The sequence below is a fragment of the Salvelinus namaycush genome, chromosome 2 (assembly GCF_016432855.1).
Source record: "Salvelinus namaycush isolate Seneca chromosome 2, SaNama_1.0, whole genome shotgun sequence".
In the NCBI taxonomy this organism is placed as follows: domain Eukaryota; kingdom Metazoa; phylum Chordata; class Actinopteri; order Salmoniformes; family Salmonidae; genus Salvelinus; species Salvelinus namaycush.
Window position 1 is genome coordinate 30,880,861 of NC_052308.1, and position 27,940 is coordinate 30,908,800.

Sequence of the window (27,940 nt, forward strand, 5' to 3'; positions counted from 1 at the left end):
ACGAACTGGCACAGACAGACAGAAAACACAGGTATAAATAACCAGGGGATAAGTAGGGAAGCTGGGCGACACCTGGCGGGAGGTGGAGACAAGCATAAGGACAGGTGAAACAGATCAGGGCTTGACAGTACCCCCCCCTAGGGACGCCACCTGACGTCCTACCTGGGCGCATTCCTGGTTGACCGGGGTGCAGGCGCTGGAACTCAGAGATGAGGCCTGTGTCCAGGATGTCCCTAGCGGAGACCCAGCACCTCTCCTCCGGGCCATAATACTCACAGTCAACCAGGTACTGGAATCCCCTTCCCCCGAGGTCGAACCTTCAGGAGGCGTCTCACCATGTATGCTGGTCGGCCGTCGATGAGACAGGGGAGAGGGGTGGGCCTGGAAACAGGAGACAAGAGGCAGTCAGACATGATTTTAACTCTACGCACAAAAAGGGTAGAAAAAATATGGAGGGTACGGGGCAACAGAGGACGAACAGCAGATGGCTGATGATTTTGGGGGTGTGGGGGAGTGGGGGTGAAATGTTTCGGCTTCCGGGGTAGTAGCCGCGGCACTATAGAGGCGTGCCAGTGCCTCAGGCTTGACATTCTTGGATACCGGTCGGTGCTGTAGAAGCGAAGTGGCCCGGGCCTTACTGATCCCCTCCTGTAGGTCCTGGTGTTCTGCGGAGCTGGCAGAGAGGTCCAGGGCAATTTCCAAGCCCCCAGGAAAACGTCCCGGTGCAGGCAGTGCTGACTTCAGGCAATGAGTGTGGCAGGACGGAGCCAAGAGAATCCCAATACCACGGGAACCTGTGGAGACTCAACCAGCAAGAATTGGATCGTCTCGCTGTGGTTCCCCGACACTCGTAGGTTGATGGGGGTGGTCTGGTGGGTGACCCGGCCTATAGAGCGCCCGTTCTGCGCTCTAACACCCATGGGAATGGAGAGGGGTTGAGTGGTGATGCCCAGCTTGGATGCCAGGGAAACATCCATGAGACACACATTGGCCCCCGAGTCGATGAGTACCTGGAGAGACTTGGACTGGTCACCCCACCACAGGATGGCACGGAGAGGGGGGCGGGCAAGGGGAGACAAAAAATTATCTTTAAATAAAGGCCCACTAGAGTACTCACTCCAACGAATTAACTAGGTCTCTTGAAGGGACAGGTAGACACAATGACCGGCAGTACCGCAATACAGACAACTCTGGGTCTCAAGTCTGCCTACGCGTTCGGCTGGAGACAGCCTAGCCCTGCTGAGCTGCATTGGCACGGGAAGAGGTGAATCGTCAGTCTACGGAGGCTCATGGAGGGACTCGGGTAAGCTTGGATCCTCTCGGGACGTAGACGCCAGGGACTTCCGGAGTTCATCAGATGCAAGGTGATGCAAGATTTGGAACGTCTGTGTACCATTGACCCTTTTATTGCAGCACAGTTTGACTCCTTTATATGAGCACAGTTTGTCATTCCATTGCATTCCCAGACACTCTGCCACCAGTGAGCAGTGGTCAAGCGCAGTAGGCCTGAACATTTTAACAATTCTGCATCGCAGTACTTTAGGCGTCACTACAGACCTGGATTAGATCCCAGGCTTTGTCACAACCGGCCGTGATCAGAAGTCCCATAGGGTGGCGCACAATTGGCCCAGCGTCGTCCGGGTTAGGGGAGGGTTTGGCCGGGGGGGCTTTACTCGGCTCATCGTGTTCTAGCGACTCCTTGTGGTGGGTCGGGCACCTGCAGACTGACTTCGGTCCTTAGTTGAATGGTGTTTCCTCCGACACATTGGTGCAGCTAGGTTTCGGGTTAAGTGGGCGGGTGTTAAGAGGGGCGGTTTGGCAGGTCATGTTTCGGAGGATGCATGATTCGACCTTCGCCTCTCCCAAGCGCGTTGGGGATTTGCAGCGATGAGACAAGATCGCAATTGGATATCACGGAATTGGGGAGAAAAAGGGGGTAAAAATAAATAAATACTTTTTTTTGGTTCTATGCCTATCCCGTTTGTAGGCATAAGTCTCATGTGCAAGTTTCTGTCCCAATACTATGAGAATAGGATGTCAACACCATTGTCCTACCATGGGATTTTATTTTAATAATTTACTCATTATAGTGGTTACAAGTTGAAAAGGTACACACATTTAATATTAAGACATCTAGATCCACATTAAAGAACACCATGTTAGCTATTATTTTTAAATTGATGATGTGCAATAAGACTTTTGGATAATATGACACGAGATCACATTTATAAATCAAATCAAATTTTTATTGGTCACATACACATGGTTAGCAGATGTTAATGCAAGTGTAGCGAAATGCTTGTAAGTGATCATCTTAGTTATGCTGTTAATTCAGTTCCATCTGGTATGGTGAATGGTGGTGTGGATTAACACAGTGAATACACTGTGTATATCCTTGATCACACTACTGTCTGTGACTAGCTGATTGTCATTAGCTAGATGTGTTGTTGAGCTGTGTGCTAGCCCTGCAGGGCCCGGTCTAACACGTTCGTCCTGTATAGGGTAGGGCAAAGTGACTCGTAGCTGCGTCTGGTCCTCCATAGTTTAAAAAATAAAATATTTAACCTTTATTTAACCAGGCCAGTTGAGAACAAGTTCTCATTTACAACTGCGACCTGGCCAAAATAAAGCAAAGCAGTGCGACAAAAACAACAACACAGAGTTACACATAAACAAATGTACAGTCAATAATGCAAAAGAAAAATATATGTACAGTGTGTGCAAATGTAGAAGAGTAGGGAGGTAAGGCAATAAATAGGCTATAGGCTAAATATTGGCTATAGGCTAAATATATAGGCTATAGGCTAAATAGGCTATTATAGAAATAATTACAATTTAGCATTAACACTGTAGTTATAGATGTGCAGATGATGATGTGCAAGTAGAGATACTGGGGTACAAAAGAGCAAGAGGATAAGTAACAATATGGGGAGGAGGTAGTTGGGTGTGCTATTTACAGATTGACTATGTACAGCTGCAGTGATCGGTAAGCTGCTGAGATAGCTGATGTTTAAAGTTAGTGAGGGAAATATAAGTCTCCAGCTTCAGCGATTTTTGCAATTTGTTCCAGTCACTGGCAGCAGAGAACTTGAAGGAAAGGCGGCCAAAGGAGGTGTTGGCTTTGGGGATGACCAGTGAGATATACCTGCTGGAGCGCGTGCTACGGGTGGGTGTTGTTATCGTGACCAGTGAGCTGAGATAAGGCGGAGCTTTACCTAGCATAGACTTATAGATGACCTGGAGCCAGTGGGTCTGGCGACGAATATGTAGCGAGGGCCAGCCGACTAGAGCATACAGGTGGTATAAGGGGCTTTGGTAACAAAACGGATGGCACTGTGATAGACTGCATCCAGTTTGCTGAGTAGAGTATTGGAAGATATTTTGTAGATGACATCGCCGAAGTCGAGGATCGGTAGGATAAGTCAGTTTTACTAGGGTAAGTTTGGCGGCGTGAGTGAAGGAGGCTTTGTTGCGAAATAGAAAGCCGATTCTAGATTTGATTTTTGGATTGGAGATGTTTAATATGAGTTTGGAAGGAGAGTTTACAGTCTAGCCAGACACCTAGGTATGTTCCCACAACTTCCAAGGAACCAAATGTGCTAGCTGGGTTATTAATAGGATCTGTGACATGATGGAGTTTATATTACATGCACCCTTTTAACTTATCCTGTTGTAATATTTCTAAGAACAGTATCTAACAATCTCAAAGACAGCTTCCCTGTCTACGCTCCACCATCGCCCCTCTCTCACCGCTTTAGAGACATCCCAGTTGAGCATCAGACTGGCTCTCTTCGCTGCCTCCTCTGTCTCATCCAGTAGACCAAACCCTCCGTTCATCACCTCACTCCTGGAGAGAGACTTGAGACAGAAAACATAGTCTGACTGAGTGGAGGAGGGGACATGACTGGGACTCTAATCTATAGTTCTGTGCTCACATTATATGAACAAACACATTTCAAAGGTTGTCCATGAGCAAGATTGGTTATCTGAGGCACAATGTCTCATAATTATCTCATAGGCTTTTGTGTGCTATCCCTCTTTCTTCCATTTCTCTTTCCCATGCCGTTTGATGGGTCAGACTCAGGTCTTACCAGCCGACCCCTCCACCATTGTGCAGGGACACTCACGTGGACCCCCATATCTATCAGGGGTCAAGACAGACACACAGTGACAAAGTCACTCTTTGACATACCTGAGTTCACCCAAAGTCAATGGTTTCTAGCCATCTAGACTAACATAGTGACTAATATAATGATGACAATGTCAAAATAATGTCTGTCCAAGTGATAAGTGTGCTGAAGTGTACCTGCACAGAAGGCCGAGCCGTTATACACGTTGGAGGTATCTTTGAAGGGACTGTGTTTCACTGACGTCTTGGTGACCACAGGAGACTGGACAGAAAAAAAAGTCATCATTCCTACAGGTTTACCTACCCACTAGAGACTCCAACCGAAGCATATAGCCTCATATAATATAACTCGTACAAGCACCCATAATATAGAGATATTGGTAAGGCTGATTGGGCTCTTACCAAAACTCTCCCATCAGCAATAGCTTGATTGATGGCCAAGGCAATACACACACGGCCTTTCTGGTCTGAGTAGAGGATTCTGGCTTGGGAGCCCACCACCCATACACAGAAGACATCCAGAAATGGCATTCTAATTTGTATAATACATTTCTTATTTATCTAGTATTGCAATGTTAATGACTAACATTGTGTCCTATATGTGCCATATTAATTAGTACCATGCTGTTTTTTCCCAGTGGTGGAAAAAGTACCCAATTGTCATACTTGAGTGAAAGTATAGATATCTTAATAGAAAGTTACCCAAGTAAAAGTAAAAGTCACCCAGTAAAATACTACTTGAGTAAAAGTCTAAAAGTATTTGGTTCTAAATATGCTTAAGTATCAAAAGTAAATGTAATTGCTAAAGTAAAAGTATAAATCATTTCAAATTCCTTCTATTAAGCAAAGCAGATGGCACCATTTTCTTGTTTTTAAAATGTATAGATAGCCAGGGGCACACTCCAACCCTCAGACATCGTTTACAAAAGACACATTTGTGTTTAGTGAGTCCACCAGATCAGAGGCAGAAGAGATGACCATGTGTTTAGTGAGTCCACCAGATCAGAGGCAGAAGAGATGACCATGTGTTTAGTGAGTCCGCCAGATCAGAGGCAGAAGAGATGACCATGTGTTTAGTGAGTCCACCAGATCAAAGGCAGAAGAGATGACCATGTGTTTAGTGAGTCCACCAGATCAGAGGCAGAAGAGATGACCATGTGTTTAGTGAGTCCACCAAATCAAAGGCAGAAGAGATGACCATGTGTTTAGTGAGTCCGCCAGATCAGAGGCAGAAGAGATGACCATGTGTTGCCTTGATAAGTGCGTGAATTGGACCATTTTCTATGTCCTGCTAAGCATTCAAAATGTAATGTGTACTTTTGGGTGTCAGGTAAAATGTATGGAGTAAAAAGTATATTATTTTCTTTAGGAATGTAGTGAAGGAATAGTAAAAGTTGTCAAAAATATAAATAGTAAAGTAAAGTACAGATACCCCAAAAAACGACTTAAGTAGTACTTTAAAGTATTTTTACTTAAATACTTTACACCACTGTGTTTTCCTGCCTGGCGGATCCAGCTGATGGTTTCGTTCTACTGCTGTCGCACACATTCAGTCACGTTGGCACTGATCTCCTCCAGGACAGTGGTGGCGACGTCATCAGTCACAGGGGTCACCGGAGGTGCAGACCCAGTGCAACGGTTCGAGAAGGGATGGGTCAAGGGTTATGGCCACGACTTTAATCTGACCATGTGACCTGATCAGAATAAAAAAACTGGGCCCTAGTCATCAGGAGCTATATCTGTCTTGAGCTATCCCCTCACCCTATCACTTACCCCATGATGTTTTGGACGTAGGACGGGTAGTGGAACTCAGTCGCTCCACCTCCCTCCTTCTCTACCTCCGCTCCTGAAGAAAGGGAGAGGAACACAAACCTAGAGGTTATCAAACTGGAGAGGACTCTGCTGATATCACTAGACATGCTGTGATCAGCCTACTCTTCAGCATGTGTATGTGGATCTAGAAATTGCTCCTTGGCATTACCCTACCCCAGATCTTGGATTACCCTACCTCAATCCTAACCTTAACCATTAGGAGGGTGAAATAATATCTGACCCTGTGTCAGTGACTTCTATCTACTCAGTTTGGTGGTGATGGTTGAACTGTAGGACTCACCTTCTCTCTGGGTCTCCAGGAGGAAAGTGTCGCCATAGTCCCAGAAGAACATCCCTGCCTCAGACAGCTTATTGATGGTAGCTACCTGCCTACGGAGGCTGGTGGAGAGGAGGGGGAGACCAACGTTTAGAGAGAAACCCCCTCAACCTTAACCGTAACCAGACCAGGGGTCTCCAACTCAATCATGGTCTTTTTTGTTCTTCATTTCCATGTAGACTTAGCCCCACACCAGTGTGTCGCCAGTGTTTTATGTAAATGTAAACTCTGGTGTAATTGTATTTCCATTAGGAGTGTGACACTAAATCAATTCAAATATTATTTGTCACATACTTCGAAAAAATAATTATGTAGACTAACAGTGACATGATTACTTACGGCCCCTTCCCAACAATGACCCCCACACAGCCAGCGATGACAGCAGTCTTGGCCTGTGCCCCGCTCATGCCCCCCCAGCTCTGACGTCACCAAAACCCGGCTCCTCAGTTCATCAGACCTGCATTCAGCACTGTCAGCTACAGAGGTAGGGAGAGAGAGAGAGACAGGGGAAGGAGAAGAAAGAGAAACAGGTCAATTGTTTAATTCAGGATTTTGGCAATGAAGCCCATTAAACTACTTCTCCAGAGTCAGATTAACTCATGGATACCATTTTTATGTCTCTGCAAGGAAGTTAGATGTAGTTTTGCGAGCCAATGTTGATTAGCATTAGCACAATGGCTGGAAGTCCATGGTGTCTACTAGCATGCTAGCAGTTACCATAGACTTACAATCATTCCGCTAATGCTAGTTATCAATTGCGCTAACGCAAGTTAGCAACTTCCTTCAAACTGCACGCAGAGACAAAAATATTATATCCACGAGTTCATCTACCTCTGAGGAAGTAGATAAAGGGCTCCATTGCCAAAATCCCAGTCTCCCTTTAAGACAATTTCAATGTGAGTTTACAAAGGGGCTAGTGCCCTCTACTGTTGACTGTTGGGACTAATCATGGTGCCATGGACTATTCCAAATCAAAATGGGAAAACCTAAATGGTAACGGAAAAACAGCATCTAATTGAAATGCTGTAGAGTAGGGAGGATAGGCGGAGGGAGGGATGTGTGGTTACCATGCCATTGGTGACGATGGCATGGGGGGGCAGGCTGGGGAACAGCCCTGATGGATGACCACTGTACATGACAAGAGTCTGTTCCTCTGTCATCTCACTCAGGTAGTGCATCACCAGACGCATCACCAACTACCCACACACACATACACACAAAGATACTGTATATAGCAATGAATGTGTTTCCACACGGTACAAGTAAAATTACACACACATTATTACACACAGATATCTACATACTGTAATACCATCATACTCACGTGCTCTGTCCTTACCTGGGCCCAGTTACTGAAAACCTGTCCATTCCCCACATAGGTAACCAGCTCCTGGGGAAACTGGAGAGCAGAGCAGGGGAAGATGATAAAGCAACAATAGACAGAGTGATTTAGGTGGATTAATACATTGTTTTAGTTAAATCAGAAATGAGAAGTGAACTGTTGTGTGCCATGTACAGTATGTGAGAGTGGTGGTTACCTGGGCAACTGCAGGGTCCAGGTTATTCATGATGATGAGCATGATGGAGGCAGCTTGGCGTGTACGACAGGAATACTGATCAATAGGGTAGGCCCTGAGGACACACACACACACACACACACACACACACACACACACACACACACACACACACACACACACACACACACACACACACACACACAGATCAGGGGGTAGGACCGTATCATGGAATCGAGAGAGAGATTACTACAGATGGGGAGTGGTGTTTTAGATGTTTATAAGTACCTAATGTGTATTAGGGGGCAGAAGCGGTACATGTAGATGTGTCCATACTGCCTGAGCTCCCGGGCAAACTCAGAAGTCAGGATGTTGTTGTGGGAGGAAGGGGGGTAACGCAGGTCATTCCACAGGGCCAGCTAGAGAGGAGGACGAGAGGAGGGGGTGAGACAGGAGGTCAGAATGGGGTGTAATTGTTTTGAAATAACTCAAGGACATTGACCCTCTTTTTCTTTTGCAGCCTCTCTTTTGCTAACTTTCTGGTCCTTTGTGTTTTGCGCGCCCTCTCTAGCCATGAAAGCACTCACTCGTATCTCTCTTAATCAGTGTCCTTTTCTCCCAGTTCTGGCAAACGGTAGTGAAGCTGATAGAAGGTTCTGAGGGGGTGAACCAACACTGTCTCCTACCCTAAAGCCAAAAAAATGGCATTGTGCTGAGCATTGCATAATGTGAACCGTGCGTCAACACACCATTGACTCCCAATAGATTGGATCAAATGAATTACATTGTTATTATGTTCAGTGTCCCCAATTTTCTCCAACAATATTTGGATACAACCCACAAGCTGTGGTGCGTCTGTAATCTTCACTCATCCTTTTTCAATTTAAAGATTCACTCTCACTGAGGAATACAAGGCTGGGCATGATTTGACACCTAAACTGACAATTCTCTGGATGAGATAAAAAAAGCTTATGAAGTTTATGACACTGGCCTCAATAAGATAATTCCTTGGCTATAAATGGGATATGCCTCTAGTTTAGTTACTCCTAAAATACCACATTAAAAGCATTATGGTTCCACTCAAAGATAAACCGAGGAGTCTTGGAAAAATCTACAGGTAAATCCCCGAGTGGGATGTCTATGCTCGTTGACATGGGTCTGCATTCCATAGACGTGACAGTATGTCTGTGTACTCACCCTCTCCTCCTCTGGAGTGAGGTTGGGCGTCCTGACAGGTGCGCGTGGCTCATTGGGGTTCCAGCCCTGGTTGGGTGTCATTGGGTCCAGGGGCAGGCCCCTACACAGCTCCTTCAGGTTCAACATCCTGTCTACTGTGGGGGACTTAAGCAGTATCAGAGGAGAGACAAACCCATAGAGACACACAATGTCAGGATCACAGTGAAAATGGGCATGCAGCTCTCTAGCTCACTGCTGTCCACTCTTTATCAGAGTAAAGGTGACATAGATTGTCGGACAGCTACCTGTGTTGAGGGTCACCCTCCTCTAGGCACTCTCATTGGCTATCTGGCCTTTTCCCCCTCCTCACCGCACCAATAGCAGGGCAGAACCAGAGAAGGGTAATAATTGATCTTCTAGTGAATATGATGTGGCACACACCTTCAGTCGACAATTACTGGGTCTGCACTACTTAGGGAACAGGGTTCCATTTGGGACGCAAACTGGCACTGACCTCTGACCTCTCCGCTAAAACATGTAACTCAGAAAAACACACATACTGTACGCATCTCAGAACAGGCCCATGTACTCTACAGAATGTTTTTGGACCTTAACTAGGCAAGTCAGTTAAGAACAAGTTCTTATTTACAATGCCGGCCTACCGGGCAACAGTGGGTTAACTGCCTTGTTCAGGGGTAGAACGACAGATTTTTACCTTGTCAGTTCTGGGATTCGATCCAGCAACCATTCGGTTACTGGCCCAACACTCTAACCACTATGCTACCTGCCACCCCCCTTAATCAGGAAAATACAATGGAAGCATCTCTAATAATGACTACTATGTAGGTTGTTTGAGAATTCATAAGGGTGGGAGGCAATTATGTCTGAATTAAAAATGATTCATTCAACCACCCCCCCCAAAAATGTAATGGTCAAATGTTTTCATGTACATATGCTCAGAACTGACAGGTTTCTTTCTGTAAAAGTAGACAGTTCAGTCACACACTGCTGATACAGAACTCATGGTTCAAATATAGATTGTGTTTAGATGACTCTGACTCGTGCCTATGTACATTTTTTCTATTCTAGGTTCGTTGTCATGTAATGCTGTGACCTGGTTCTGAAGTAGTGTTCCCTACACAATGAAGTTATTGTGAGATTGGTTTAAGTAACAACTATGGATCTCAGAACTATGCACTCAGATGCAGGTTTTGTTACATTACATTTTCGAACTGTGACGTCTCTTTTCTGTATGGTTTCCATATTATTTTAGAGTAGGATTGGGAAAATCAAACTTCAACAAAGTATCTTGTAACTGTCTAAGAGCGCCAACTCACCTTAATTCTAACAACAACCACATACTGCTGTTCACAATAGATACAAGGGTTCATTTAAAATGTCTCACAACAATTTAAAGATAACATAATTTATTATAATATCATTATTCACTTCAGATCAAGCTGATTCAGTCACATTTATTTCAAAAGCACTGGAAACACACCTCAGTCAGAATCCACAACAACTCACAGCTCAACTATGTCAATCAGTGGCGGTCGGTGCCGTTTAAGATGAGGGAAGACAATCATTTTCTTTATGAGCATGGCCTTATTTCTATTACAGCATAGTGGATGACTCTCATTCATATTCCATTCACCCAGCTCAATATAACATCGATAGGTTTAGGCTACTACATGATACTCGAATTTTCCCTATACCCATCATGAGTTTCTAGCCTATGAATTAAAGTTTACAATGTAGGTGCACAGGTTGAGAGAAATTTGAGTAATCAAGGTGACAGACATTGACACATTCAATACCGCCTTGCACACTCTTGCCTGCAACTAGCTGATCTAGGTTGTAATCATTAGTCCAACAGTTGCGAACAAGAGTTTCTATTAGACAAATTCAGGTATGTTTATCCCCGTTTAGTTCCGTTTGCTTCCGTTTAAGAAACGTTTTTCAACAGAATCGGCGGAATGAATACACCTCTGATCACACGCAAACATAGTTCACTTTCATAGCAGCCACATACAAACAGCATGATAGCATTGATCGTTGTATAAATCCTTCTCGCGTCTACTCGCTCTCCTCCTCTCACCTTTTCTCTTCGCTTGTGGACTTCAGTGCACAACACATCAGCTGTCTGTGACCAGGCTAAAAAAGTCAAGAGAAATGCACAACAATTTTGCTACACTCGCATTAACATCTGCTAACCATGTGTATGTGATAAAATTTGATTTGATTTGAAAACCGTTCCAAGCCAAACCTTCATATCATTACCGCTAAACGCTGCACACAGCCTACATCGTTGTCACCATATTAACGTCACAGTCAACATACTGTAGCTACTACAACTAACGCTTTAGTAAACAATCATTCACTACAGTGTACAGTCAGAAGCAAGCAGTTTAGAAGTTACACCGGTAGGCCCCGGTGGCAATAAATTAATAAAACCAAAAGTTTACCTTGACTTGGAAGAGTTCCAGTGTTGGATAGCCATAGCCAGCTGTTTGAGACAGGTGTTTGAGTAGGCTGAACTGGCTAGCTGTATTCTAGCTAAGTAAGTGAAAGTGAACAAACAATACTGTCCACTGTCTGTTTCCTGGCAATACTCACATTTTCCTGTTGGATGCTTTCCTATCACATGTAAGGTCTTATTCAACTGGCAGTGTCCCACCATTAATCTTGTAAATATAGCCTCCTCTCTTCTGTCCCTTCCTGCCGTTCTCACCTCCCCAACTTTCCTCTGTACTTGAAATAAATGCCTGCCCTTAGTATTTCTATTTCACTGCTCCTGCCATTTCTCCAGCATCACTGTCCATATCATGCTTTTTGCCTCTGCCTTACTCATTGAAACTACCACATCAACATCCCCACTACTTAGTGCTTGTTGAGCCAGTACATCAACTGCCTCGTTCCCCTCCACTCCCACATGGGCTGGGACCCATGTAAATATTATCTGTATACCCATTTGTTTACTCCTGCCATGGGTTTGTAGCACCTCATAAAGCAGGTCGTCTGCTACATGATATAAAGGACTGGAGACTCCTTAGCACTGCACATGAATCAGAGCAAATGACTACTCTTTCTGGCTTAACTTCCTCCACCCACAGCAAGGCCAACAGTATGGCCATCATCTCCGCCGTATATACAGCCAGATGATCTGTAATACGTTTCCTGACTTTCACCCCACATTCCTGCACTACAAATGCTGACCTAGTACGTCCTGTCCTTGGATCTTTTGAACCATCTGTGTATATGGCAAAATCCTGATACACAGTATCAAGACTTCTCTTAAATCAATCAGATGGATCAACACCCTCCCTATCTTTCTGTAGTCTCTCCAACACTTCTAGAACTACTACTGGAGGTGGGAGGAGCCATGGTGGATTCACAGGAATAGCTACCATTGGACTAAACTCCCTTCCATACAGTCCCATCTCCTTCGCCTGGGTATTACCCACCCACCCAAAGCTCGTGTTCTGTCTTTGCTCATGTTCCCAGCATGCCTCTAAAATCCCTTTTGCATGATGAGATACCCCATGTCCCTGTAGGTTGACCTGATAATTAATTGCCAGCTGCTGTCTCCTAATCTGCAATGGCATTTCCCCTATCTTCACCTGTACTGCAGCCACTGGAGACGTCCGAAATGCCCCACTACAAGAGTCCTTGTCCCTGTATGACATCTAGCCTTTCCAATGATGTCCGGGCTGCCGAACCATACGCTATACTTCCATAGTCTATTACAGATTGGATCAATGCAACATATATGGTCCTCAAAGAGGCACGCCCAGCCCCCCACTCCTTCCCTGTCAGACAGCGCATCACATTTAGCACCTTCTTACTCTTTCCCACCACTCTCTCAATGTGTTCTGCCCAGGTCATTCTAGTATCAAAGTATACCTCATGGAACCTGAAGGCACCCACCCTCTCCAAGTTTCTCCCATATAACCTCAAGCATACCTCATCTCCCACCTTTCTCCTGGTAAAGAACACTGTCTGAGTTTTCTCTACAGAGAATCTGAATCCCCACATTAATGCCAACCACTCTACCTCATCAATTGCTTCCTGTACCTTTCTGACTATGTATGGAACATTTCTTCCTCTCTTCCATAAGGCCCCATCATCTGCAAATAACGACCTTCCAAAATCCAGCTGTACCTGAGAGTAAACATCATTGATCATGATTGAGAACAACAGAGGACTAATCACACTCCCCTGTGCTGTACCATTATCCACCATGTAGCTGCCTGAGAGAGACTTCCCCACCCTCACCTGGATAGACCTTCCAAACAGGAAATCCTTTATCCAGTTGTATGTTCTTCCTCCTACCCTCATAATATCAAGCTTGATTAACAACCCCTCCTTCCACATCATTTCATACGCCTTCTCCACATCAAAAAATACAGCTACAACAGTCTCCTTGTTCACCTGAGCCTACCTGACCCCTGCTTCTAAGCAAAGCACTGGGCACATTGTCCCCCTACCTTTCCTGAATCCAATCTGATCTGGCAATACTAACCCCCTGCTCTCCAGGAAGTAAGTTAGCCTCTCCGTTATCATACGCTCCATAATCTTACATACATGTGATGTTAAGGCTATTGGCCAATAGCTTGTTGGCCTCGTCGGGTCCTTCCCTGGCTTCCGAATTGGTACCACTACTGCCTCCTTCCAACTGCCTGGTAGTTTGCCCTCCTCCCACACTCTGTTGTACAACCCCAATACCTTATCCAGTGCCTCATCACCTCATCTTTCCCAGGTGAAGTTAACCCAACCTTACCTATTGCCCTTTTCACCTCTGCCATGATAAATGGTGCATTCAACGCATCATTTACATCCTCCCTCCTATCTAGCACTCCAGGATGCTCCTCTTTCGTTCTCTCTCTCTCCTCTGCCCCTCCTCTGACAAATTTGCCGAGCTATGCACTTGGACAAACGCTTTGGCCATCATCTCTGCCTTCTTCTCATCTGTTACTGCCACATCCTTCCTACTCGTCAACACTGGATAATCCTACTCCCTTCTGACCCCACTCATCCTCTTAATCATCCCCCACACTTCTCCCACTGATGTCACCCTTCCAATGGTGTCACAGAACCAACGCCAACATGACCTCTTTGCCTGACGGACCAGAGCCTGGGCCTGCTTATACTGAATCAGATGTTGGAAGTTATGTGTCCTTTTCAGTACTCTAAATGCCCTGTTCCTACTCCTCACCAATGCCCCACACTCCTCTGTCCACCACGGGACTGCTTTCCTCCTCGTCCTCCCTGAACTCTTAGGTATTGCCTCAGTAGCTGCCCCCACTAACGCTGTTCTCACCCAGTTATTCATAGTATCCACTTCCCCTCTCATATCCACCTGAGCCATCACCTACTCACTTAACTGCTGAAACTGATCCCACTTTGCCCTTTCAAACACCCACCCGCCTACTCCATCCACTGACACCTCCTCCTCCCTCCGGCCTACTCTGCATACTATGGGGTAATGATCACTCCCTACTGTCGACTCCTACCATACCTCCAACTCACAGATTCCTGCCATCGCACTAGATACCAGAGTGAGGTCTAATGCAGACTCTTAACCTGTAACTACATCAATCCTGGTCCCTCGGCCATCATTCAGGCACAGCAGATCTTTCATTTCTATCAGATTTACCATCACTTGGCCATTTACATCCACCCCCCTCTGACACAGATTATAGTAGTGTACTACCACTATCATCTCTCCTCTCAACCACACCTCCACCACCACATATTCCTGTACCTTTGCCTAGCATTGTGTAGAGAAGTCCTTGCTTTATGAAGGTGGCACATCCCCCCTCCCCCTACACCTCTGTCCCTACCAACCTCTACATATCCCTGTATTATAAACTCCACATTTGGTTTGAGCCATGTTTCTTGCACACAAATCACATCAGGCTTAGTTGGCATATCCACAATGAATTGCTTGAACTCCTGCCCATTAGCCAACAGGTTCGAGCATTCCATTGTAGTACTACCACCATAACTGAGATCCAGTAATACATGGCTCCACCCTCAGCTGATTGAGGTCATCTTGAACCTCTTCCCATGTCAACCCTGTCATACTCAGATGTCTCCCAGCAGCTTCCACTATGAGCTTAATCTTCTCCGTTTTAGACTTTACTTCAGCAGTGCTGTTGATAACTCCTGCTATGAACGTCACCAGCTTTCTCTTATCTATGTATACCATATCGCCACCCACCTGCACCGTAATCCCCGATCTAGATGCTCCTACCCATCTCTCTCTTGAACCTGTATCTCTCTGGACCTGGACCACCCTCACTGCTTCCGCATATGACACCCTTCTCTCCATTCTCACTTGTTGCACCTCCACTGCCTGCTTAATTTCCTCACACCCACTATATGCCACACTATGAGCACCCCCACAGCTGCAGCACTTTGTTTTACACCATCCCCACATTTCCCATACTCATCCTCCCCTCCACACCTGGCACATCTCTTTTTCTCTTTACATGCTCTTGCCACATGCCCAAACCTCTGGCATTTGATCATTCCAGCTGTTCGACACCACCTTACACTTCCCTTTTTGCTTCACTCTGAGAGCTTTTTCCCTCTGTGCCATGTCCTTAAAGAACACCAACAAACTCCCATCTCTTAACACTTTAGCATTGACAACTTCCCCAATCAACTCTTATCAGCCGTCAACCTTATCAGACTCATCGCCCCCTACTATCCCTTCCTCCCTAAACTTCAGAATCACTTTATGCTCCTCCTCACCTCCATGCTTCCCTTGCTCTTCCCCAGATCCTTCTACCCCCGAACTGCCGCTAGCATTAGAAACTATGTTGCTCTCCTCAAACGTGCTTTTCTGCCTCCTCTCTGCCTCCATAGACCTCTCGCTCCCCTTCAAACCCCTACTCCCTTTCTCTCCCGCTTTCTTTTTCTCTTTCTTACTGCCTCTTTTATTTGTACCACTATGCTCCATACTTGCTTCACTTTCTTCTCCATCACGATCTCCTACCATCTCTAACCCAGTCACAGCACAGCTGTGCTGAACCGCCGCCACATCGAGTAAAGTTTGATTGTTTGTTTTTCCGCTATTTCTAACTGTTCACACAACGTCCCTTCGTCCTCTCCACCGCCCTCTTCTCCCGCCCTCGTTCTTCACGACTGTAGAAAGACTTCACTTCCCCCGTAACAAAATCCTACTCCAAAGTGTTGTTTATTAGCCCCAACCCTCTGGGTGGACAACATGTCAGTTCATGCTGCAAGAGCTCTGATAGGTTGGAGGACATCTGTGTTAGTTACTATAATTACTGTGTACGTCTATGGAAAGGGGGTGAGAACCACAAGCCGTTTTGTTGAAGTCAATGTACCCAGAGGTGGGGGGGGGGGGGGGGGGGGGGGGGTAGCTGTCCTCTGGTTACACCACGGTGCTACCCTACAGAGTGCTGTTAAGGCTACTGTAGACCTTCATTGCAAAACAGTGTGTTTTAATTAATTATTTGGTGATGTGATTATATTTAATATAGTTTTTTTCTAAAAAGTAGAACTTTTTTAATGTTTCACAATTTAAAAAAATGAAATTCAGGATGGTCCTCCCCTTCCTCCTCTGAGGAGCCTCCACTGATTTAAATGAGATATGAACTGAATCAAACAAAAGTCTTACATCTCTGGGGTTCAATAGCAGAAGTTACCAATAGGCCACTTAGACTGTCCTGTATTTGACAGTGCCTTCAGAAAGTATTCATACCTCTTGACTTATTCCACATTTTGTTGTGTTACAGCCTGATTTCAAAATAATGACAAAGTGAAAATGTTTTTAGAAATGTTTGCACATCTATTGAAAATAAAATAAAAAAATGTAATTTACGTAAGCATTCAACCCCAATGTAATACTTTGTAGAAGCACCATTGGCAGTGATTACAGCTTTGAGTCTTTCTGGGTAAGCCTCTAAGAGCTTTCCACACCTGGATTGTGCAACATTTGTCAATTTGTTATTTTAAAATTCTTCAAGCTCTGTCAAATTGGTTGTTGATCATTGCTAGACAACCATTTTCAGGTCTTGCCGTAGATCTTCAAGTATACTGAACAAAAATATAAACGCAATATAAGCAAGTCAGTCATTTGAAATACACTGCTCAAAAAAATAAAGGGAACACTTAAACAACACAATGTAACTCCAAGTCAATCACACTTCTGTGAAATCAAACTGTCCACCTAGGAAGCAACACTGATTGACAATAAATTTCACATGCTGTTGTGCAAATGGAATAGACAACAGGTGGAAATTATAGGCAATTAGCAAGACACCCCCAATAAAGGAGTGGTTCTGCAGGTGGTGACCCCAGACCACTTCTCAGTTCCTATGCTTCCTGGCTGATGTTTTGGTCACTTTTGAATGCTGGCGGTGCTTTCACTCTAGTGGTAGCATGAGACGGAGTCTACAACCCACACAAGTGGCTCAGGTAGTGCAGCTCATCTAGGATGGCACATCAATGCGAGCTATGGCAAGAAGGTTTGCTGTGTCTGTCAGCGTAGTGTCCAGAGCATGGAGGCGCTACCAGGAGACAGGCCAGTACATCAGGAGACGTGGAGGAGGCCGTAGGAGGGCAACAACCCAGCAGCAGGACCGCTACCTCCGCCTTTGTGCAAGGAGGAGCAGGAGGAGCACTGCCAGAGCCCTGCAAAATGACCTCCAGCAGGCCACAAATGTGCATGTGTCTGCTCAAACGGTCAGAAACAGACTCCATGAGGGTGGTATGAGGGCCCGACGTCCACAGGTGGGGGTTGTGCTTACAGCCCAACACCGTGCAGGACGTTTGGCATTTGCCAGAGAACACCAAGAGTGGCAAATTCGCCACTGGCGCCCTGTGCTCTTCACAGATGAAAGCAGGTTCACACTGAGCACATGTGACAGACGTGACAGAGTCTGGAGACGCCGTGGAGAACGTTCTGCTGCCTGCAACATCCTCCAGCATGACCGGTTTGGCGGTGGGTCAGTCATGGTGTGGGGTGGCATTTCTTTGGGGGGCCGCACAGCCCTCCATGTGCTCGCCAGAGGTAGCCTGACTGCCATTAGGTACCGAGATGAGATCCTCAGACCCCTTGTGAGACCATATGCTGGTGCGGTTGGCCTTGGGTTCCTCCTAATGCAAGACAATGCTAGACCTCATGTGGCTGGAGTGTGTCAGCAGTTCCTGCAAGAGGAAGGCATTGATGCTATGGACTGGCCCGCCCGTTCCCCAGACCTGAATCCAATTGAGCACATCTGGGACATCATGTCTCACTCCATCCACCAACGCCACGTTGCACCACAGACTGTCCAGGAGTTGGCGGATGCTTTAGTCCAGGTCTGGGAGGAGATCCCTCAGGAGACCATCCGCCACCTCATCAGGAGCATGCCCAGGCGTTGTAGGGAGGTCATACAGGCACGTGGAGGCCACACACACTACTGAGCCTCATTTTGACTTGTTTTAAGGACATTACATCAAAGTTGGATCAGCCTGTAGTGTGGTTTTCCACTTTAATTTTGAGTGTGACTCCAAATCCAGACCTCCATGGGTTGATAAATTTGATTTCCATTGATAATTTTTCTGTGATTTTGTTGTCAGCACATTCAACTATGTAAAGAAAAAAGTATTTAATAAGAATATTTCATTCATTCAGATCTAGGATGTGTTATTTTAGTCTTCTCTTTATTTTGGTTGAGCAGTGAACATTAATTAGGCCCTAATCTATGGAGTTCACATGACTGGGAATACAGATATGCATCTGTTGGTCACATATACCTTAAAAAAGGTAGGGGTGTGGATCAGAAACCAGTCAGTATCTGGTGTGACCACCATAAGCCTCATGCAGCGCGACACATATCCTTCACATTGAGTTTATCAGGCTGTTGATTGTGACCTGTGGAATGTTGTCCCACTCCTGCGAAGTTACTGGATATTGGCGGGAACTCGAACAAGCTGTCATAGACGTCAATCCAGAGCATCCCAAACATGCTCAATGGGTGACATGTCTGGTGAGTAGGCAGGCCATGGAAGAACTGGAAAATGTTCAGCTTCCAGCAATTGTGTAAAGATCTTTGTGACATGGGGGCATGCATTATCATGCTGAAACATGAGGTGATTGTGGCAGATTAATGGCATGACAATGGGCTTCAGGATTTCACAGTGGTATCTCTGTGCATTCAAATTGACATTGATAAAATGCAAATGTCTTTGTTGCCTGCAGCTTATGCTTACCCCACCGTCACCTTGCGGCACTCTGTACACAACGTTGACATCAGCAAACTGCTCGCCCACACGACACCATACATGTGGTCTGTGAGGCCGGTTGGACGTACTGCCATAAGGAGGCTTATGGTAGAGAAATTAACATTCAATTCTCTGGCAACAGCCCTGGTGGACATTCCTGCAGTCAGCATGCCAATTACATGCTCACTCAAAACATGGGACAGCTGAGGCATTGTGTTGTGACAAAACTGACATTTTAAAGTGGTATTTTATTGTCCCCAGCACAAGGCGCACCTGTGTAATGATCATGCTGTTTAATCAGCTTCTTGATATGCCACACCTGTCAGGTGGATGGATTATTTTGGCAAAAGATAAATGCTCACTAACAGGGACGTAAACTGATTTGTGCACACAATTTGAGAGAAATAAGCTTTTTGTACGTATGGACAATTTCTGGGATATTTTATTTCAGCTCATGAAACATGGGACCAACACTTTACATGTTGTGTTTATATTTTTGTTCAGTGTAGATTTAAGTCAAAAAAGTAACTAGCCCACTCAGGAACCTTCACTATCTTCTTGGTAAGCAACTCCAGCGAAGATGTGGCCTTGTGTTTTAGGATATTGTCCTGCTGAAAGGTGAATACATCTCCCAGTGTCTGGTGGAAAGCAGACTGAACCAGATTTTCCCTGTGCTTAGCTCCATCCTGTTTCTTTTTTATCCTGAAAAACTCCCCAGTCCTTAATGATTACAAGCATGCCTAAAACATTATGCAACCACCATTATGCTCAAACATTTGGAGAGTGGTACTCAGTAATTTGTTATATTGGATTTTCCCCAAACATAACACTTTGTATTCAGGACCAACTTAATTGCTTTGGCAGTTTTTTGCAGTATTATTTTCATGTCTTGTTGCATGTTTTTGAATTTTTTTATTCTGTACAGACTTCCTTCTTTTCACTGTCAATTAAGTTAGTGTTGTGGAGTAACTACAATGTTGTTGATATGTCCTCAGTTTCCTCCGAGCAGTTTCCTTCCTCTACGGCAACTAAGTTAGGAAGGACGCCTGTATATTTGTTGTGACTGGCTGTATTGATACACCATCCAAAGTGTAATTAATAACTTCACCATGCTCAAAGGGAAATTCAATGTCTGTTTTTTTTTACCTATCTAGCAAGAGGTGCCTTTCTTCACGAGGCATTGTAAAACCTCCCTGGTCTTTTTGGTTGAATGTGTTTGAAATTCACTGCTCGACCCCACACATATAATTAACAGATAATTCATTGTATGTGTGGGGTACAGAGGTAGTCATTCAAAAATCATGTTAAACATTATTATTGCACATAGAGTGAGTCCATGCAACTCGTGACTTGTTAAACAAATGTGTACTCCTGAACTTATTTAAGCTTGCCATAACAAAGGGGTTGCATACTTATTGACTCAAGACATTTCAGATTTTCATTATCCATTAATTTGTAAAAATATTGAAAAACATAATTCCACTTTACCAATATGGAGTATTGTGTGGAGGCCAGTGACACAAAATTGAAATTGTATCCATTTTAAATTCAGGCTGTAACACAACAAAATGTGGAAAAAGTTAAGGGGTTTGAATACTTTATGAAGGCACTGTAGCTTCTATTGTGTTCCCATTTCATATATTTTTTTAAGCTTTCAGCTATCCAGAAACAATACATAGAGTGCCTTACAAAAGTATTCTGACTCATTGGATTTCTTCACATTTTGTCTTACAAAGAGGGATTAAAATGGATTTGTCATTTTTTGTCAACAATTAAAACAAAATAATCTGAAATATAAAGTGGATTAATACATTCAAGCCTAAATTAGTTCAGGAGTAACATTTGGTTTAACAAATCACATAAGTTACATGATCTTTGAATGACTAACACCCCCCCCCCCCATTCACCATTTGCCCTAACAATAGCCTATATTCGTCGGGGAATGGACTCTACAAGGTGTCGAAAGCATTCCACAAGGAACCATACCCCGTTCAAAAGCACTTAAATCTTTTGTCTTGCCCATTCACCCTCTGAATAGCACTTGTACATAATCCATGTCCCAATTGTCTTAAGACCTTAATGTTTTGTACTCTATGTATATTAAACCACCCAGACACATAAACAAATACAGTCGTCCTCCTGAACTGAGCTGCAGGACAGGTTGAAACAGCTCAGCGATGTTACCATGAGGCCATTGGTGATTTTAAAACAGCCAGAGTGCAATGTCTGTGATGGTTGAAAACTGAGGTTGGATCAACATTGTAGTCACTCCACAATAATGACCTAAATGTCAGTGAAAATAATACAAATATACAAAACTTGCATCCTGTATGCAACAAGGCACGAAATTAATATTACAGCAAAGGAATACACTTCATGGCCCAAATGCAAAGCCTTGTGTTGGATTTGACCCCAACATAACACATGAGTAACTGCCTCTTTATTTTCAAGCATTGTGGTGGCTGCATCATGGAATGTGTTTTTCTGGATAAAAAATAAGGGGATGGAGCTAAGCACAGGCAACAAACTAGAGGAAAACCTGCTTCAGTCTGCTTTACACCAGAGACTAGGAGAGGACTTCACCTTTCAGCAGGAAAATAACCTACAACACAAGGCCAAATCTACCAAGACGACAGTGAATGTTCCTGAGTGGCCAAGTTAGTTTTGACGTAAATCTGCTTGAAAATCTATGGCAAGACTTTTTTTTCTGCTCGAAAATCTAGCCATGATCCCCAACATCTTGACAGAGCTTGAAGAATTTTAAAATAATAAATGGGCAAATATTGCACATTCCAGGTGTGTAAAGCTCTTATAGACTTACCCAAGAAGACTCACAGCTGTTATCACTGCCAAAGGTGTTTCTAACATGTATTGACTCATGGAGCTGAATACTTATGCAACGACTATATTTTAGTTATTTCATTTCTATTCAACTTTTTTCTTTCACTGACAGTCTTTTTTGTAGATTTGTTGACAAAAAAAGAATTAAATCAATTTTAATCTCACTTTGTAAGACAACAAAATGTGAAGAAGTCCAAGGGGTCTGAATACTTTTGCAAGGCACCCACAGAATCTGAGAAAATTGTAAAATAAAAATGAAAAACCAGGTGTGAATTAAATATAAAAGACAAATGGAAAAATAAAGAAAAAGTAGAAATGACATTTTTAAAATACAAAAAGCAATTACTAATGGACTTTATAGTAAAGAGAACAATCAATACAAAAACAGAACATGAGTAATGGCAAAGGATAGCACAGCACATGGTCTTGGTTTTTTCCTGAAGGAGCAAAAAGAGAGAAATATACACACACCTAGAGTAAAGTTATCCCATCTTTTTTCTTACCCTTACATTTACATTTACATTTAAGTCATTTAGCAGACGCTCTTATCCAGAGCGACTTACAAATTGGAAAGTTCATACATATTCATCCTGGTCCCCCCGTGGGGAATGAACCCACAACCCTGGCGTTGCAAGCGCCATGCTCTACCAACTGAGCCACACGGGACCACCCTTCTCCCTCTACAAGTCTCTTATATTCTATGAGGAAAACCCGATCTGGGTTAGAGTGGGGGGGAATAGTCAACACGTTCATTTATCAGTTTAAATAATTGATACAAAAAGGATCACCTTAACACATCCATAGAAAGGGCTTGTTGTGAATCATTTTGAGGGTGGTGGGGTGTCAGCAGGGGCAGTGGAAGTGCTAGAGTCTTGGACAGGGGCTGCAAGTGTAGGGGTAGAGGTTGGTTCAGGGGCAGAGTCTTGTTTGGAGGGATCTGTTTCAGATGGCCCTCCCTGGGTCTCCTTGTCGTCCTCCTGGGGGTAGAGTTCTGGGTATCTCTGCATACACTCCTGCATGCCCCTGAATTGCTCCAGGCACTCTGAGCCCTTCACCTCCTCCTTGCTGTAGTGGAAACAGGAGAAGGCCTCTTTAAACGATGCTCCACAGGGACCGCTGGCCATCCCTCCCAGACAGGGGCAGTTCCAGTTGATCTCCCCATTGGGCAGGATCAGACCTTGGGAGGAGACAGAGAAAAAGGGAAACAGATAATTATACCAGAAAGGAGTGCAACTCTATTAGGTTACTGGTTATCACAGAGGGCAGCAAGTCTGGCCAATGTCACAACAAACCCATGAAAACATGTAAGGCATGGGGCATGTCCTCATGTCAATCTAGTTAGCAATTGAGCTAATCTGGGCCTAATGGAATCTAATTGAGAAGCACTACTCCTCTCTACACACCTCGTTCTTCATAGGGGTCATCAGGATCCTCCTCCACCAGCTCAGCGTTGCTCGGTGTTTCATGGTCCTCCTTAGTCACAAAGATGACACGGTCCTTACCTGGTGTGGAGAGGACAGGCAGATATCAGTGAGAATAGTCTCCGCTGACTCAAGTGGCATGAAGAGGATTATGGACTGGAGTTAGTCAACCCTAATATGTCCAATCAAATACTATTTACTTATACATAGTCAAATGTGATGTAAATGAATGGCCAGCCAATTTATATTTCAGGTGATTCTGCAACTTCAGGCACTTTGGCTGTGCAAACTTTCAGAAATTAAAACTTATTCAAACACCATATTACCAGTATTGTACTTGTCTTTGATTTGTCTAGAAACTATATCTGATAATGGCTGCGATCATACTATTCAGGAATGTATATATTTTTGTAATTTAACCCCAGACAAATGTAATTTCCATCCCTTCATTAAACATCCATTTTAGTTGAAAATGAAATATCATATAATTGATCTTTAACAGATTTCTAATACATTTGTACATGAACTTGTATTGAATATTATTTTAAGTGATTTTTAAGGTTTTCCTAATATGAATAATTCAACATGACGCCTGAATGTATAAACTTGCCTTGGTGACAGCTGAAAACATATTATCATGAAAAATAAGATATTTCCACCCAACCTTTGTGTGAGATTATGATAACCATATGATTTCCATATCTAAAACAAATAAATGTATGTAAATTATACATAATATACTAATTTACCTCAAAAATATGGGTTGTGATGGAAATGACAAGGTGTGGTGGAAACGACATATGTAAAAAAATATATATATATATTTTTTAAATGTATGAAAACAATATTTTACTGCAAATAATTTGAACAACCATTGTTACACGTTTCATTAATATAAGACAAAGTAAGATTCAAAACATTGGAACTAGCACCTTTTCAACATGAGAACAATGTGTTGTCCTTGACTACACTTAGATGCTACAAATAGAAATTCTAGCACATATATAGAGGGAAGAGTTCATTGAGAGCTACACATGTTTTATTTAATGTATGATTTTATTCCCTGCTTTGTATGTACTGTATAGGGAGTTTCCAAGTGTATCTAAGGCTTAGAAAGAGAGCTAAGTTCCTCCCAGACCAAGGCATCCAGCTCCATGTGCCTTTTGGACCCTGGATGGGGCTCAGGGACAAGTCCATGCACATGCTGTGGTCTGTACCATATGATGTCGTCTCTCATTGGCCATTTTCACAGGTAGTTCTCTGCAAAGTCAATATGCACAATGATCTCCTCTTTCCCCAGATTCTCTTAATTCTCTCCGTTTGGAGTATTGGTGTGGAATGTTGTACATGTGTTTCCCCAACTTCTTTCAATCCTTTGGAGAAGTCCTCCAATAGAATCTACAGTGTGCCACATACCTTTTCTTTTACTGTCAAATGTACCGTGAACTTCTCCATGTGTCCCTCTGTTTTTCCACTCAAACCACCATGTCTGCTCACCAGCATCAAAGTCAGATGTTTCAAGCTCTTTTGCTTGACAAAGGGAGCACTCTCTATACATGCACTCTTTCTTCGGGTTCTCTCAGCACAAAGACTCAATAACTTTCTCAATGTTGCTGCAGCTGATCACTTTGTGATCCTGTAGTTTGTCCGCCATGAACTGGATGTTGGCGTGGGTTTTTCAGAGACATGTGTCCCTATCCTGGACTGCTGGCTTGACAACCCAAAAAGGACATCTTTTGCAGAATTCACAGTAGGAAATTTGAATTTCTGAATATTCCCTCTTAAACTTCTGATAAAGGTTCTGAATTGTGCCATTCAAGAAGCGCTTCTGCTTTTTATTCTTGTTCCTCGTTAGTGGGTCCTTTTTCCCTGTTGTTGCTCTGCTGTTGTCACCACGTTCATAGAATCTAGTCATTTTCTCGTCTGTGGCAGTGCTAATTCTGTTACACTGATTTTCCCTGGAGTATTGAAGACTTGATGGTCTGTTTTCATTTGCCCTCATTGCTTTAGCGTTTTTGAAGCAACTTGTTTGTCCTTGGCACCTGACATTTTTTAATACTTTTGTTTTAACTCTGCAATGATGGCATTTTGAAACAATAAAATCCTTCTCAAGTTCTTCGGCGGTCCCTTCATTTGCTGTTTTGTCTTTGGGGAATCTTGTCTCTCCATTTGGTTCATCAGTCGATCATATACAAAAAAAGGTTTCTCAGCTTTCCGTAAAGCATTATCAAGTTTGATGTTTGTCATACTAAGATCTCTGTATGTTTTTGATCGACCTCTTCCAACCTTTTTCCTTCCAGCAAGTATTCGACTTCTCATTCCTGTTACAAGATGACGAGGAAGGGGTATCAGGGTCTGCATCAGCGGCAGGCAAGTTAGGGGCAGGTATGTTAGCCTCATGTTCTGGCTGCAAGTCATCTGGTGCCTGATAAGTAGGTCTCCATTGCAACTGTTCTCTTTAAAGTCTGTCTTCTATTCTGTTGGTTGCATTTCCATTGCCTTCTCTTGTTTCTTTGTTCTTGCTTTGTAAGCTCAGAGATAGATTTCACTTCTCCCTTTTCTTCCAGTATCTCTCCCTGACTTTTGGCAGATTTTCCTGGTATCGTATAGGATTTTTTAAAATTTTGTTTCTATATGGTCTGTGACCTCTGTGCTGTTTTATGTGGCATCTTCTAAGAATAAAGACAAACACTACTTAGTTTTCAAATTGTGCACACCTTGGAGCATTTTCTAGATTCAATTAATTTAAAACATGATTAAATAAGCCTAAAGAAAAAAACAAGTAATGTAAAAACAAGATAATTGATGTGTCATTTCCACCACGCTCTGTTATTTCCACCACACTTAAGTTTGTGATGGAAATGACTGATGGAAATGACACTTCTACAGTTTCTGAAAAAAATTGACAGACTGCTCAGCATGCTTTGGTTAGTATTACAGCTAGCATATAGTTTATACTAAATACATAAAAATACACTTTTTTTTCCAAAAGTTCTACCACAAATTAAAGAAATTATAGCCTGTTTGGAAATGACTGACAATTAAAATATTCTCTACACAAGCAATATTTACCTCGATTTTTCTTAAACTTCTGGACATCACATCTGGAACAACTGTCCACTGCAGCCATGTGCTTCAGTGTCACAATATGTTTCCATGGTAACTAAATTAACATTCTATTGAAAAAACTTTATTAAGAGGTATTTTGTCCTTAGTGGTGGAAATGACACCACTTCCAAAGGTGTAAAAAAAACAATATAAAGGGCATTCTCACAAATATTGATATAGATTTTATTTAATTGACTCTGTATTACATAACATTATATAAATGTGTAATTATTAATGTTCTCATAGAAAAACATAGAAGTTTAAAAGTCTGGGTCAGGGACAAGGGCAAAATAGTTAAATTGAGGTATAAAATGCATCTGAAAAGTAGCTAAAATACTTGATAGAGAGGTGTTTAAAAGGGTATGGGGTGATTACAGTGTGAACTTAACATACAAATATTTGTTTTATTTTTTATAAAATCCCCAAAATTGACCCGAGGACATAGAAGTGCCCGTAGTTGCAGAATCACCCATTCATAAGTTATCACACCGACAGCAGTCCGTCTACTTGTACTGAAACACACCATGCCTGAAATCAGCGACATAGATTTTCTAAATCTATCTCTGGCTGAACCTGGTTCTACAAGCATTGGAGACAAACAATGCCTCGTTCTAAGTAGAATCATAATTATAAAATACAATGATCGAGCAACGTTAGCTAGCTAGCTACTGCATCTAACCAGTTTGAAGAGAAGCGGTCATTCATTCACACAGCATGTAACGTTACCTTCCTCCTTGACTGAGGACATTTCTTCGGTGTGTGGTGTCTACTGACGTGTTGTGCCCTTCAAGGTGTTCCTACGGTGCCGAGTTTCCCGACTGATGTTATACTACTTTATCAATTACAAAAATATAATAATTTGGTATTGTATAGCTAGCTAGCTAGCTGTTTCACAACTACTTCATCGTTCACATAACCCACGTTTTTTGTGTCAGTGCATCTGAGGACGTAAGAACGAAGGACCCATTTTAGCTGCCCCTCTTAGTTCCTGACATAAATTCTTATGGAACTGTCAAATACTTAGGTTGCAGTCCAAACACTTAAAAGACACACCCTCGTCATATGCCCTTGGGGAATCGCCGCAGCCATATTTGTCGTCGGTCCAAATGATTAGACAAGCAAGGAAAGTTTGCAATTTAAGCCCCTGAGCCCTCGTTTCTAATGGAGTTTGCGAGTGTACAATTATGTTCACGTCGGGCCTGAAACGCCCCATAATTCAATTCGCGATGATTGTAAATCCGCTAAGAAAAGTCCGCTAAAACTGTAAACCTCAACGTTAATACGGAGTTAACATACGCGTGTGACTAAGGCCGATTTATGCTTGATGTAATCTGGTCCAGCTAACGGAGGCCAAATC

At 43.4% G+C, this 27,940-nt stretch overlaps 1 protein-coding gene and 1 pseudogene across 1 annotated transcript; both read right to left on the bottom strand.

The window, feature by feature from the left end:
- Positions 1-278: 278 nt before the first annotated feature.
- Positions 279-9,118, bottom strand: LOC120021195 (annotated as a pseudogene).
- A 13,274-nt stretch (positions 9,119-22,392) lies between these two features.
- Positions 22,393-27,913, bottom strand: LOC120025325 (mitochondrial intermembrane space import and assembly protein 40-A-like). Its single transcript, XM_038969850.1, has 3 exons — positions 27,310-27,913; positions 23,458-23,556; positions 22,393-23,231 (listed from the first exon to the last, which is right to left on the bottom strand). Exons 1-3 carry the CDS (start codon positions 27,329-27,331, stop codon positions 22,876-22,878), a joined length of 477 nt encoding a protein of 158 aa, XP_038825778.1. The 5' UTR covers positions 27,332-27,913; the 3' UTR covers positions 22,393-22,875.
- Positions 27,914-27,940: the final 27 nt, after the last annotated feature.

Excerpts from the sequence above, each read along its gene's own strand:
- LOC120025325 (XM_038969850.1), bottom strand. The coding sequence starts at position 27,331 with ATGTCCTCAGTCAAGGAGGAAG. Across the intron at positions 23,557-27,309 it reads GTCCTCAGTCAAGGAGGAAG|GTAAGGACCGTGTCATCTTT; the intron begins GTAACGTTACAT and ends TCTCCACACCAG. Across the intron at positions 23,232-23,457 it reads TGACCCCTATGAAGAACGAG|GTCTGATCCTGCCCAATGGG; the intron begins GTGTGTAGAGAG and ends TCTCCTCCCAAG.